The 14,356-nt window shown below is 34.2% G+C and overlaps 1 protein-coding gene across 2 annotated transcripts in view; it reads left to right on the top strand.

The window, feature by feature from the left end:
- Window positions 1–14,356, top strand: part of PPP3CA (protein phosphatase 3 catalytic subunit alpha) — a 331,326-nt gene that overhangs the window by 252,361 nt on the left and 64,609 nt on the right. For both annotated transcript variants that reach the window (XM_023220087.2, XM_023220088.1), the window contains exons 4-6: window positions 1,852–1,963; window positions 3,049–3,194; window positions 7,627–7,766. In XM_023220087.2, the coding sequence (XP_023075855.1) occupies window positions 1,852–1,963; window positions 3,049–3,194; window positions 7,627–7,766 (398 nt within the window). The remainder of the gene's footprint in view (window positions 1–1,851; window positions 1,964–3,048; window positions 3,195–7,626; window positions 7,767–14,356) is intronic.

Genomic DNA, 14,356 nt, shown 5'->3' with positions numbered 1-14,356 from the left:
GCAAAACTAATCTAAAGAAGTCAGAATTATAATGACATTTCCAAGAGAATATTGACTAGGAGAAGGCTGAAAGGAGCCTTCTGAATGCTGAAATGTAACTGGTTCATGGGATTTGTGTAAAAATTAATTAACCTGTGATTTGAGTTATGGACATTTCACTGGATATATTATACTTTTCTTTACAAATATCTTCTCTGAAATGTGAGACAAGCTCGATTAATACAAACTCTCTTTATTGAAACATGTAGTACAGCTATAAAACCCAATCCATAGCAGAGACTCATTAAGCTACCAGACTGCTCACTGAGGTAACAGGAAACTTTACATACATCAACAGATCATGATGCTTTAAGGATCGCTTGTACAGGCCATTTGGTCAACTTTTCAGACATATTAATATCATTAGTCACATGAACTTTAGCTAATAACTATAATCAGAAAGTGGTAATTAGAAACTTAATTAAAGTAACATATGTAATGTCAACCTATTATTTTGTTTACGAAAACTTCAATCATAATTACATAGAGATAATATCTTGCTTGAACAACAAACTACAAACATTTGTTCTGATAATTAGTATTTTCTCCAAAACTTGGACTCTATAGTCAAACATAATTAGTTCTCACTCATTTCATAAATTATCTTATAAACTAAGAGAGATGATTACTCTTTATAAGTAGTACTAAAAATAAATTGTCAGCAGCTTTTCCCTATAGATATTATCCGGGATATCTACTGTATTGGAAAGCCAATTATTAATGTATAAATCTCATTGATTTTAGTTTCAGATTTTAGTAACCAGAATTAGACTTGTCTCAATATTTTTGTAGTTTTTATGTCTTCTTAGCTTCACTTTGGGAATACAGGTTTTATGAGGATAAAAGAGCATACTTGCTTTTCAAAGCATGGTTTTCTGTTCCCTATGGATTCTTAACAAATGTCAGTTGATGATAACAAATTACTGATGTTAATACTTGAGTATTTCAGTTGACTTAATACTTATTACAGGAAGACTGTGTCAAATGTAGATGTATTCCCAACTTGGTGAATGCATAATTGCCCATCATTTTTACAGACTGCAATGCCCAAGTAACTAAGTTGAGAGTTTTAAGGTATATGAAATGTATCCCATAGCTTTTAGTATAATATGATTAATGATTAATAAGTAGAATAAAGTGACTTCTCTTTATAAAGCTAACTATTTTTAAAAATCGGGTAACAGAAATGGAAGGATTGAAAAGATAAAGTACGACCAAATGAGGAGGCAAAGCACTGACAAGCTCAGCCTAACTTGAACTGCGTCTCTATTTTCTATTACTTTTCCCCATCTCTAGCTCCCTGCCTTCTTCTCTCCCAACATCTTGTCTTTTCTGTCAGTGTCTTTGGTATATAAATCTTAAGTGTTTGATTTATGTATATATTTGATTAAACTGAAGGTCAGGGAATCTCACTACATATACCAGTATTTCTTCTCATCCTTTTACACCAGCATATTTTTATTTCTAGTGTATTTTAGTTAAGTTTCTTCCTCTTCCATTTTTTATTTTTTAATCCCGATCTCCTCAGGCCACATAATTCTCCTTCTGTTGACTATATGTAATCCATTGTTTTCTTGTGGTATATGATCCTCAGTGCGTGTATGTATGTTTTAGGTGTAGGTGGACCTGGCTTTTTACCAAAGTAATGTTTCCTGTTTGATTGTCAGTATCTTCTCTATTAAGGTCCAGCCTTTTGGGGGACTTTTGGTCATGGTAATACATTTTATTCATGTCTTGACGATATGTGAGCAACGAAATACATTAAGTATTAAGGAAAAATATTTATTTTTATATGATTTTTATTTTTCCCAGTGTGTGCTGTATTTGTGGGCCTTGAAAATTCTTTACCCCAAAACACTGTTTTTACTTCGTGGAAATCATGAATGTAGACATCTAACAGAGTATTTCACATTTAAACAAGAATGTAAGTATACTTCAGTTTCCTTTCTTTAACACTATATATGCTAAACAGTAATTTTAATCAATACTAAGATACATACAATATAATCCATTGTCTAAAAGTCAAAAACTTAAAGTGACACTTTTTCATCTTGTCCTATATTTCTTTCTAAGCATGGACATTTATGAGAATTCAGAATTTCTTTTTAAATTAGAACTTCTTTTTTGAAGAATTTGAATTAAGATTTGATATAATTTATCCTAAGAAACAAATGATTTAGGGATACTACTGTTTGGAACACTAATTCTACCCATTAATCTCGCATTACTCAAGAAATGCAAATGGAGGGCAAATTCAACCTATGCCTCTGTTTTGGACCCAATAAATAAATACTAGCTTCTAGTGAATCTTATAAAACTGAAGATGATATCATTCTTTAGACATAGACGCTAGGAGTGTGGAGTGCTTTTTTCAATTTCTTTTTCCCCCTTACAATTTTTCTTATTATTTGCTGAATCTTACAAAGGTATAAAATCTTACATTTTTGTTTTATATATAAATACAATTAAATGGAAGAGCAGGGAATCTCTCTATTCATATCAATATTTTTCTCTTTCATTTAGCCCTATATTCAGTGGAGCATAAAGACTTATCCTCTTCAAACATTAGATATAAGTCATGGGAAAAGCAATGTGCAGTGAGATAGAAGCAGCTTTAGAAAATGTCTTGCCATCTACTTTTCTACAAAATCATTAAGGAATATCAAGCAGCTTTATGGCTGTTTTTCTATTGGTCTTCCAGTTGTTCATGTACATGTTTTTGGTGAGACATCTGCATATAAATAGCCAGAATGTATATAAAAATTCTCTTGCTATACAAAAAGTTATGAAAATTATAAAACATGAATGAATGACAAAAACAGGAAATACTAGATGTAAAAGATTAATATGTTACTTTCAAAACATCTTAATTATATTTTGGAATTTTGTAGTATGTGCCTTTATGTTAATAATATGGTCCTAGCAAGAAAACTTCTTAAAAAAGCAAAACTATTTAAGTGAAATTATCCTGCTTATAAATCATAAGTATTTTTTAATCACTTCTAAAAGGTAAAATAAAGTATTCAGAACGCGTATATGACGCCTGTATGGATGCCTTTGACTGCCTTCCCTTGGCTGCCCTGATGAACCAACAGTTCCTGTGTGTACATGGTGGCTTGTCTCCAGAGATTAACACCTTAGATGATATCAGAAAAGTAAGTTTTGTTATTTTCCAAGTCTAATCATTTTGTACGCTACAATAATAAATAGAAGATATTAATTATCCTTTCTTTATCACTAACTTTATCCTTTTGAGTTAAAATGATTTAAAATGGTCATTAATCTCTCCTTTGTGTTAAATTTTTATCTAGAAAGGAAGATATATTTATACTTGGAAGAGTTTTTATCTCTACAACCTCAGGGTTGGTCTTACCATCTGACATGTGTCTCTGGAAATATAAAATATTTGACCTCTAAAAAAATATGCCTTATCATTTCCATTTGGCTTTTTTCAAACAATCCATTGTATAGTCATGATGTATTATGCTAGAAATGTTGCTTTGCCCTTGGGAAAATATCATAACATAACCATCAAACTGTGTTCATTTTATGTTTTTTTTAAAAATCTACTATTTGTTACAACTTGAAACTTTTAAGTAGCAATCTAACAAGGACAATGATAATATTCTATTAATTTTATTGAGTGGATAGGTGAAAAACTGTACTTTTTAAGAAGTATTTGTAGGAAGTTTTTAAGAAGTACTCCAGTTTCGCATTGGCTGTTAACAGTTGTTTAAATCAGCAAAAAGATGAGTTACATTGAATGTGGAAGTGGATTATGTCTCTTTCTTAAGTAAATCTAATAACATGGGATAGTTTTATGTAGTACAATAGACAGTCTTTTATTTCTTTGGTTATGTTTCTAACTCTGATGATTACAATGATGTAAGGGAAAAAATAGAGAGTAATAAAAAACCTCAGTGTATTTTTCTTGGTGCCAAAATTGGGCCAAAGAGAGAAAGCGATGTAAATGTTTTCTTAGCTCATTTTAAAATAATATTACTTGGAATTATTTTAAAGTATGATCATTTCTTCACATTAATATTTATAATATATGTTATTGAGAATGTGTGCCCACCATTAAGCTTTCTATCTAGGAAATCTAAACCAAATGTTTTCTGGAGGAATTATAAACAGTTGAAAACTATATTTATCTTCTTTCTTCTACTTTTAGAGACCTAAGAAAAAATGCTTGTACTTATCCCGTAGAATAGAGGGGTGGAAATAATTCTAACCTTTTATTATTATTCTCACCAGTAATTTTAGCAAGAACAAATTGGTCACATTGTTCTAAATTACTGTATTTGAACTATAAAGATTGGAATTTTGCTGAGATTTGTTCTAAAGATACATGCTACTCAGTATATATTTAAGCCTAATGTATTATAGGTAGACTTTCGCTTCAAATAAGTGATGCACTAATCTCAATGTGTACAGAATTTATTTCTTAAGTTTAGGTTCACTTAAGAATAACCATGGGCACAGTTCAAATTCTAGATCTTGCTTATCATTAGGGCCATTCATACAAAGACTCCCTTGGTGTCACTTATTTGATTGATTTCCATTTAATTGTTTTTTTCCATTTCTTCTGAGTTTGGAAACTTGATTGCTAAGTCTCAGAAGTCTATATGCTGAACAACATTTACAAGTTAATTCTATCAGCTGCCATAAGCTATTAAATTAGTAAACAGTATTTTCCCATTGTGTTCAGTGGAGAAGTAAAGCAAATATTTTATCTATTCATGTATCCATGTATCATATTAACCTGATAACCACTTACTGAAATAGGTTTGGAAAATGAAAAAGGTCAAATTACAAATAAATGTAGTAGTTTCTGTTAACAAATGATGGGCATAAAAGACATGCATTTATGTTTTATTCTCTTGCCTTGATCAGATTTCATGGCCTCGGATGGAAGATGAGAAACTTCCTAAGTATCCTCCTTAAAAGGGGAATTAGTGAAAACTTTGCTCAAAATAGTGTTTTCATTATTTGAACAGAACTGATATACTGAATAGAGTTCTATACTGTAGAGAGTAAATAGAAAGGATAGTGCTATTGGACTATTTTAAGACGCAATCACCAGCAAAAAGGTTGAAAACCTCTACTACAAAATGAATAACCATTTTCATATAGCTATCATTTATAGTGTTTCTTTAATACTTTTGTTCATGAAACTCATGGTTTTGAGGAAATACTTTAGTAAATTATGAATGTATTTATATACCATAAGTCTCTACTACCATGAACTCAATATTCTTTTAGAGTTCATTAGTTTTTAGAGAAAAACTATTTTTAGGTAAAATAAAACATTCAAGTTCTTCCTGTCATTGAGGTTCAAGTGTTCAAGTATAAAAATAATGTATTTATTTTCCTGTTGGAAAGAAAATGCATGCTTTAATTTTAAATAAACCTTGTTTCCTGCTCTGTGTCTTTGTGTCCATTTTTGTAAGACACTTTCACACTTCTATAGAGCATAGAGCATTGGTCTTTGCTGTATCTTTAAAGTACAGCAGAGATATGATGCTGGTTCAGTATAAAATTGTTTCTTTCTGGGCCAGGCGCAGTGCCTCACGCCTGTAATCCCAGCACTTTGGGAGACCAAGACGAGTGAATCATGAGGTCAGGAGTTCAAGATCAGCTTGACCAACATGTTGAAACCCCATCTCTACTAAAAATACAAAAATTAGCTGGGCATGGTGGCGCGTGCCTGTAATCCTAGCTACTCAGGAAACTGAGGCAGGAGACTTTCTTGAACCTGGAAGGTGGAGGTTGCAGTGAGCAGAGATCGTGCCACTGAACTCAAGCCTGGGTGACAGAGGGAGACTCCATCTCAAAAAAAAAAAAAAAAATTGTTTCTTTATGTATGAATGTGATCAGCTCATTCTTCTGTAATCTGATGGACTTTAAAAATAAATAAATAAATAAACTTCACATCCTAACTTAAGTAGATTTTTTTAAAATATCACCTAGTATCCCTAGGACTTACTTCCTTGGATATTTTAAATATTATGTTCAACTTTCATACATATCATTAAGCTCTGCACATGGCCAGAAAATGATTTTTAGGTTTTTATCTTGCCATATATCAATCCAAGTTTTTTTTTAGTTGTTTATTTTTCCTGTCAATGATATTAACTTTTTGAATGCACTGTATACTTTTTCCAGAATAAATGTTATATTCTGGTAGCTTTCCAAACCTTTAGTTGGGGATTCATATTAGAAACTTTTCACCTCCTCTACTGTCCTACCCTTAATAAGTTCTTGTTTTTTGGAAAGAAGTTCTATATTTTTAGACACAAGTATTGTTCCAAAAGCATAAATTGTTTAAATCTCTTAAACTTAAGTTTGCAATGAATATTTTGGGCTAACATAATGGTTGAAATATAGAGTCTTGTTTTACTGAAGTTTTTATTGGGTGTTGAAAATGTAAAATATTGCCTCATTCTCTGTAGATACTAATAAAAAGTAGTGTGCAGCAAAACCATTACTTACATCTTATATGTCCCAGAAAATAAAAAAATAGACAATTTGATTAGTTGTCAGCAAAATATGTTCACGTCTTTATGGGATTGTTTTAAAATATTAATATGAAGAATATCAATTCTTAATAGATTTTCATAGCTATTGTATGCTTTTATTCAAGAACCTTTATAATATCTGCTGATTCATCAAAGATCCTTTAATTGCAGTTTAATCAGGATGAAGTGTTTAAAATTGATCGTGATATGTTATTTCGAGTGATTATATTTCTAATATGCCTTCTAATTGCACCTTTTAAAATTGAAATGTGACTTCACTAAACATGTATAGCTGGAAAACGGATTTCATATGAAGGCTTCAGGTAAAATTACAAAGCTTAGAACTGTGAACTGAAGACTGACCAGCTAAAGTTGAGTTTATTTTACTGCTTATTATTACTCATATTTGTACACACTAAGATCCACTACAGTAGGCTTGTAGTTTATCATTAGAAACCTAGATAGCCCATAATGAAGTAATATCCAAAATATCATATAGCAAGTGGCTACTTTTAAAGTAAAAGCCATCTTTTCTCAAAATCATGTTCTTAAATATAAAAAAGAATATATAACATAAGCATGAAAACTAGTTGTTTCCCATCCAAACTTCTAGATCATAGTTTAATAGAGGCAGTAATAGGAATTTCCCCAAAGAAAGTAAAAGCCTTTTCTCAATAAATGAAACAGAGGTGGAGTTATAATAACTGGTAGTGACAAAAACACTTGGATAAAGTAAGTAAGGAGAGAAGGATAAAATGTAGAATAGGAGAAACGAGAAACTGCTAAATCTAGAGATAATAGAGTCAAGAGGGAGGTAAAGGGTTAGATGAAGATGGATACTAAATGATCTCATCAGAAGGAAGCTGGAAAGAAAATTGGAGAGAGAGATGAAGGATAGGAAAACAAGTAGGAAGAAGGACAGGAAGAGAGAGAGGTAGAGGACATTTCACTCTGAACTGTAGCTGGTGAGAAGAGATGGGTTCTGCATAGTGCTTGTTTCTTATATTGTCGGAATTCTAAGTTTCCAAAGATTAGTATTTTGCTCTCTGTCTTCTATTTTTCTTAGTTAGACCGATTCAAAGAACCACCTGCATATGGACCTATGTGTGATATCCTGTGGTCAGACCCCCTGGAAGATTTTGGAAATGAGAAGACTCAGGAACATTTCACTCACAACACAGTCAGGGGGTGTTCGTACTTCTACAGGTGAGAATAGAGAGCTTGCTATCGGGAACACGTTTACATCATAATGCTAGGATTTCTCGATTTATTTATAATGTTTGTATAACTTCTTTAATAGAAATGGAAGGCTCACTAGCATTTATAAAATGAAAACATAAATAAATAAGTGAATAAATAAATATATGTATACATATACAGGTGTACATTGGGGATGTTAAGGATTTGATTCTAGACCACCGCAATAAAGCAAATATTGCAATAAAGCAAGCAAGTCATTATTTTTTTGGTTTCCCAGTGCATATAGAAGTTGTGTTTACACTATATGTAGTCTATTAAGTGTACAATAGCATTGTATCTAAAAAAAGAAAAAAATCTACATACCTTAATCAGAAAATACTTCATTGCTAAACAATGCTGATGATCATTAGAGCCTTCAGCTAGTCATCATCTTTTTGCTAGTGGAGGATCTTGCCTCAATGTTGATGGTCTCTCACTAATTAGGGTGGTAGTTTCTTTCTCAAAAGAAGACATTTATGTGGCCAACAAACAATGAAACAATGCTTATCATCACTGGTCATTAAAGAAATGCAAATCAAAACCACAATGAGATACCATCTCATGTCCGTTAGAATGGCGATCATTAAAAAGTCAGGAAACAACAGATGCTGGAGAGGATGTGGACAAACAGGAATGCTTTTACCCTGTTTGTGGGAGTGTAAATTATTTCAACCATTGTGCAAGACAGTGTGGCAATTCCTCAAGGATCTAGAATCAGAAATACCATTTAACCCAGCAATCCCATAACTGGGTATATACCCAAAGGATTATCTATCATTCTACTCTAAAGACACATGTACATGTATGTTTATTGCAGCACTATTTACAATAGCGAAGACTTGGAACCAACCCAAATGCCCATCAGCGATAGACTGGATAAAGAAAATGTGGCACATATACACCATGGAATACTATTCAGCCATAAAAAAGGATGTGTTCATGTCCTTTGCAGGGATATGGGTGAAGCTGGATCCATAAGAACTATGATTTTGCCCCAATGCAGCAAACTAACACAAGAACAGAAAACCAAACACCACATGTTCTCATAAGTGGGAGTTGAACAATGAGAACATGTGGGCACAGGGATGGAACATCACACACCAGGACCTGTCATGGGGCAGGGAGCTGGGGGAGGGATAGCGTTAGGAAAAATATCTAATGTAGATGATTGGTTGATGGGTGCAGCAAACAACCAGGGGACATGTATACCTATGTAACAAACTTGTACATTTTGCAAATGTACTCCAGAACTTAAAGTGTTAAAAAACAAAACAAAACAAAACAAAAAAACACAGTACCAAAAAAATCCAACACCAGCCTTGATTTTTTAAAATTCAATTATGTAATCACATTTAAAAGTTTTACCAGTTTCTATAACTTGAATCAGAGAAACAACTTTACATTGGTTAATTGAATCATATTTAATTCATTGTTCATTTATTTATCAGGCTTCCTGGATAAATCAAAATGAGCAACTTTACAGTATATAGGAGCCATAGTATATTTATTTTTAGGACTTTGACAAACCAAGTAGAAAATATTTTTATAATAATTTTTACATTTACAAATCGCTAGGGATTTACCCATTACCTGACATTTTATAACACTTCAGAAAGGAATCTGCAACACAATTAGGTTGCTGCATGACCTTACTGTCTTTCTGACGTGTCACCTCAGTTTTATCCTCCCGGATCTGATCATCCTGTTTCACTGAAGTCTCTTATCATTATACATACAGCTTATGTGAACGTTGCAAGAGTGAAAGAGAAAAGAGGTTATGAAGTCGAGAATTTTAAATTTTAGAATACTTCCTATTTTTCTCCTCCCTCCTCCTCCTCTTCTTTTTCTTCTTCTTGTTCTTGTTCCTCTTCTTCTTTTTCTTCTTCTTCTTCTTATTAGATACTCAAAACCCTAACCTGGGCCGGGCGCGATGGCTCATGCCTGTAATCACAGCACTTTAGGAGGCCGAGGCAGGCGGATCACGAGTTCAGGAGATCGAGACCATCCTGTCTAACACAGTGAAACCCCGTCTCTACTAAAAATTAAAAAAAAAAAAAAGAGCAGGGCATGGTGGCGGGCTCCTGTAGTCCTAGCTTCTTGGGAGGCTGAGGCAGGAGAATGGCGTAACCTGGGAGGCGGAGCTTGCAGTGAGCCAAGATTGTGCCACTGCACTCCAGCCTGGGTGACAGAGCGAGACTCCGTCTCAGAAAAAAACAAAACAAACAAACAAACAAAAAAACCTAACCTGATGTTCCATGAAGTTAAAGAAACCTAACCTGATGTTCCCTGAAGTTAATGCTCAATTCCAGCCCTGGCAGCTAAACTAATGGCAAGGCTGGAAGAATTCTGTAAAATACATCCAGCCGTGTATCGTCTGTCTCTCAAGTAAGCAAATATCCTTCTATAGAATGTTGATCAGATGCCTATTTAGTAGTAGGACATTTTGTTCCATATACTAAGTTTTTGTCATGGGGGAAAAAAGGTTTTTATCTGTTGATATGATTGAGAAATTAAAGTTCATGAATAGAAAATCTTGTGCACTATAAAGCGTCTTTCAAAGTATAGTTTTCTTTATATGAATATTAACAGAGAGGTTTGTTGTAAGTATATTTATTTTAAAAATTTATGGTTCACTTGTATATTTTGGAAATTTGGTTTAATGAATCCATTTTGGCTGAATTGAAGAACCGTGGTATAGTATTTCTGAAAAGACTAAAATTTATTTTCAGTAATTAATTTGGGAGTAATCTTTTGTTAAAGATGTTTAAACTTATAGTGAAAAGTTAGCATTGTTAAAGTACATCAAAGTTATGTGTTCAGTTTTCCAAAGCTAGTGTTAACTTTCTAATTATACCCTAGATGTTTAAATTACTTGTTTGATATCACTGAGTTATACTTCAGTAACATAGTATCAAACAAAATTCAAACTCTTGATTTTGATATTAAGTCCTGTTACATTAATAATAGTATAGTATTAGCTTTTGTGTCAGCTGTTCAAATCATATTCTAAGCAGAGTCCCATACTGAACTTATATAATGTTATGTCATCTTTATTTTATAAATATATAGACACATCTGTGTCTATATTTATAAAATAAATATAGAGAATATATTTAGAATAAAGTCTACCATCTTTAATAATAGAGAATAATTAGAGAATTAAACATTTTCACTTTTGTTTTCAACATTATGATTATTTCACTTGTCTCATTAAACATTCCTAATAAATAATGATTTTTAGCCATGGCAAGTACAGATTATGTAAATAGCTGAATATCTAAATCTGTGGCCTATATATAGACTAACTAATGTCAAAGCAGTCTGGATTATGTTTTATCTAAGGAGGGGAAAAATGTCTCTCATTCTCCTACAGCTTTTTGGTCCTTTTGTCTTTAGTGCCATCTTGGAAGTAGAAGGTATCCTCTGGGATTATGGTTTATAAAGTGGATCTAGATGGGCACAAGCAAACCATGAAATAGGTAGAGAACCTTAGTGGCAATTACCAGTTTGAGTTATTGGCAGGTATTTTGACTTACTACTCTCAGTTTTATTTAAGATTTGTATGTGTAGTTTGCATGTTTACTTTGCTATGTCACCCTATCCACTATCTAACATGTGTTCAGGGCCATTATTTAAATAAAATAAAGTTATGCAGAAAAATGCATCAGTCAGAATTTAACACTGTTCCTGAGTTATATTAGGTAGGCAATGTGACAGAGAGGAAAGAATCCATAAGAACTATGATTTTGCCCCAATGCTACCATTTTCTTTAGAATCTCAGACTAGAGTTTGCACATTCAAATAATACCTATAATGTTCAGGCAAATAACTGAGATACTTGGAGCAGGCCAAGTGTTAGATTCTGGAGATTAGTGAGAATCATGACAAATTTTCACTTCATGTAGACCAATGAAAACTGGCAGCTGGATTTAGCGTTTAGGTTATCAATCTGTATTTCTGCCTTGGATGAATCACATAAGCTTTGTATCCTGGTTTACCTTGCTTCAAAATAAGTGAGTTAAATTAGACGTCCTAAAGCTCTTCTAAACTCTGAAATTTTAGGGGTATCTTGACAGTGATTTTGAAGTGTTCTGGAAGCTGCAGGTGGCAACTCACTCAAATCACTACTGGTTCCTTAATCACAAATCAGCAGCCTTCTCTTCTCATACCGCCCAGCTTCTCTGCAGTGGTTCACACTCTTATCAGCCCCTTCCGTCTTGAAATCCTCTGGTTCCTCCTTGTTTACATATCCTCTGACTTACCAGGATGATCCCTGCCTCTTCCTGATGCCTCTTTTTTTGTCTTCCTTCTGCTTTTGACATTTTTTTCTTCACACTTTCCTCTAGGAACCTCACCTACACCCAATTCCCTAGATTCACAGTAAACTGTAAACTCTATGGCCAGTTCCTCAATCTATGTCTAGCCCCCTTCATCTCTTTATCATTCCTGAGCTCAATTCCTGTATGACTAGTTGTCTGCTGGAACTTCTTATCTAGGGATTCCATTTTCACCTTAACCTAAACTCACCTTGCCTGAAAGGGCTTATTTACTTTCCCACTTGCTTAATCCCCACTGAAAATTCCTCCTGTTTTTTGTTTGCTGTTCATTCTCCCAGCCATGCAGACGAACAGGTGTCTTTGCTTTTTTTTTTTTTTTTTTTTTTTTTGAAAATCACCACCAGTCATCACATCTTTATAATAGCACAAGCATCCTAACCATGCTGCCTTTCCTCTTTCCCACTGTGAGTTCAAGACCTTTATTTTTAGTCTATTGAAATCACACCTGAGCTCTCTGCTTCCAGTTTCATTAGTATCCTCCCTCTTTCTTCTGCCCAGTTCATACTGGTCCATTCGTGGGTATCTTTTCTGAGAATTTTTCCACTCATTCAATTATTTAGCACACATTAGCTGAGCATTTACTGTAGTATGTTCTCTCTACTAAGTTTTATAGATGCTGAGTCCCTGCCTTCAAGAAAATGACAGTCTAGCAGCAGAGACCATGAAGCAGAAACAGACAAGTAAAATGCAAAGTGAATAGTGCCACCATTATAAATGTGCAGGCTATCACACACACACACACACACACACACACACACATGTTGGGGGGTAGTGGGAGAGAGAGACAGAGACAATCTGAGTGAGTGTGTTGGGAGTCCTAACCCCAGAAGGGAATGAATTAGTTCAAGGGACTATTCATGATGAAGGCATTAGCCAGCCTGAGTTTTAAAGGATTAATAGAACATGTCCAACCAGAGTCACTGGGGAAGATTTTTGCAGGTGGGGAAAGCGGCATCATGAGAGTATGAGGGGAAGCGACACTGGGAATTCTGCAGAGAAGGTGACCTGATCTTACTTCACCTGTGCTCCCAAATTACATTAGCTGCTTCATTGTCTGTTAAAACTGAACATTCATATCACCAAGCTATTCTACTATTTTTATCCTTTAGAAATGTGTCTATAAGTGCATCAAAAGACATGTACAAGATTAATCATAACAGCCAAGAAATGAAAACTCAGATATCCATTTAGTAGAATGAATAATAAATTCTAATATATTTATACAACTAAATACAACAAATGAGAATGAGCTAACCAAAACTACACATAACAACATGGTTGAAGATCCCAAGTACAATGACGAGTGAAAGAAGTCAGATAGTGACCCGTATATACTGTATGATTCCATTAAAATAAGAGTTCAACATCAGAGAAAATGAATCTGTTATGCTATAGGCCAGGATAGCAGTCCCCCATAGAGAGGAGGTGACAGTAAGAGAGACATGAGGAGTTTCTGGGGTTCAGTAATGTTCTGTGTCTTGATCGGAGTGCAGCTTCCAAGGGTGTTGACTTTGTGAAAGGTCAAGTTGATTTTTGCCTTTTGCTGTATAGATGTTCTACTTCACTAAAAAGTTTGCCTTAAATAAAAATTGCTCGCCACTTCTGAACTTAAATTCTGGAAAAGTTCTGGCAGGAAGAGTTGGCCCCTTAGGACTTGATCCCCATTGGGAAAAAATGAAATTAGATCAAGAACCCTGGGGCAAAAAAGAAACACAGCAAGTCCTAGGAAAAGGTAGGTCTGACAGCATCCAGGTAGCCCCAGGACACCCTGGGACAAAGTACCCATTCCCAGGCCCCAGGAGGCAGAGGGGGAGTTGAACAGTTGGGCAGGGTCTTCCCTATTACTGGATCTGGAAGAGGATAAGGACACCGAAGAAACTGTGGCTTCCTCCCTGTGTATTGGCAAGGCATTGCAGGCTGCCTGCCTCTGCTTCGTGAAAGCACTGAGGGAGGAAGGAAAGAAACCCTTGCATCCCTCACCTGCTTGACTGCCCCTATTGAGGCTACTTCAGCAATTGAGCATAAGCTCCAGTAAGCTGACAGATTGCAGCTAAGCGTTTAAGATATGAAAATGCAAATGAAAAAGCAGCGTTCCTCTCCTAAGGCATTCACTATTGCTGGAGCACAGAAGTATAAACATAATTTACACTACAACATGATAAGTGATATATTAGATACATATATCGTAGGAACACAGTGGATACAGCAATTGTGTACACC

Source organism: Piliocolobus tephrosceles, chromosome 3 (assembly GCF_002776525.5).
Source record: "Piliocolobus tephrosceles isolate RC106 chromosome 3, ASM277652v3, whole genome shotgun sequence".
Lineage (NCBI taxonomy): Eukaryota > Metazoa > Chordata > Mammalia > Primates > Cercopithecidae > Piliocolobus > Piliocolobus tephrosceles.
Note: the sequence above shows the minus strand (reverse complement) of the source record. Positions and strands in the feature narration are given on the sequence as shown.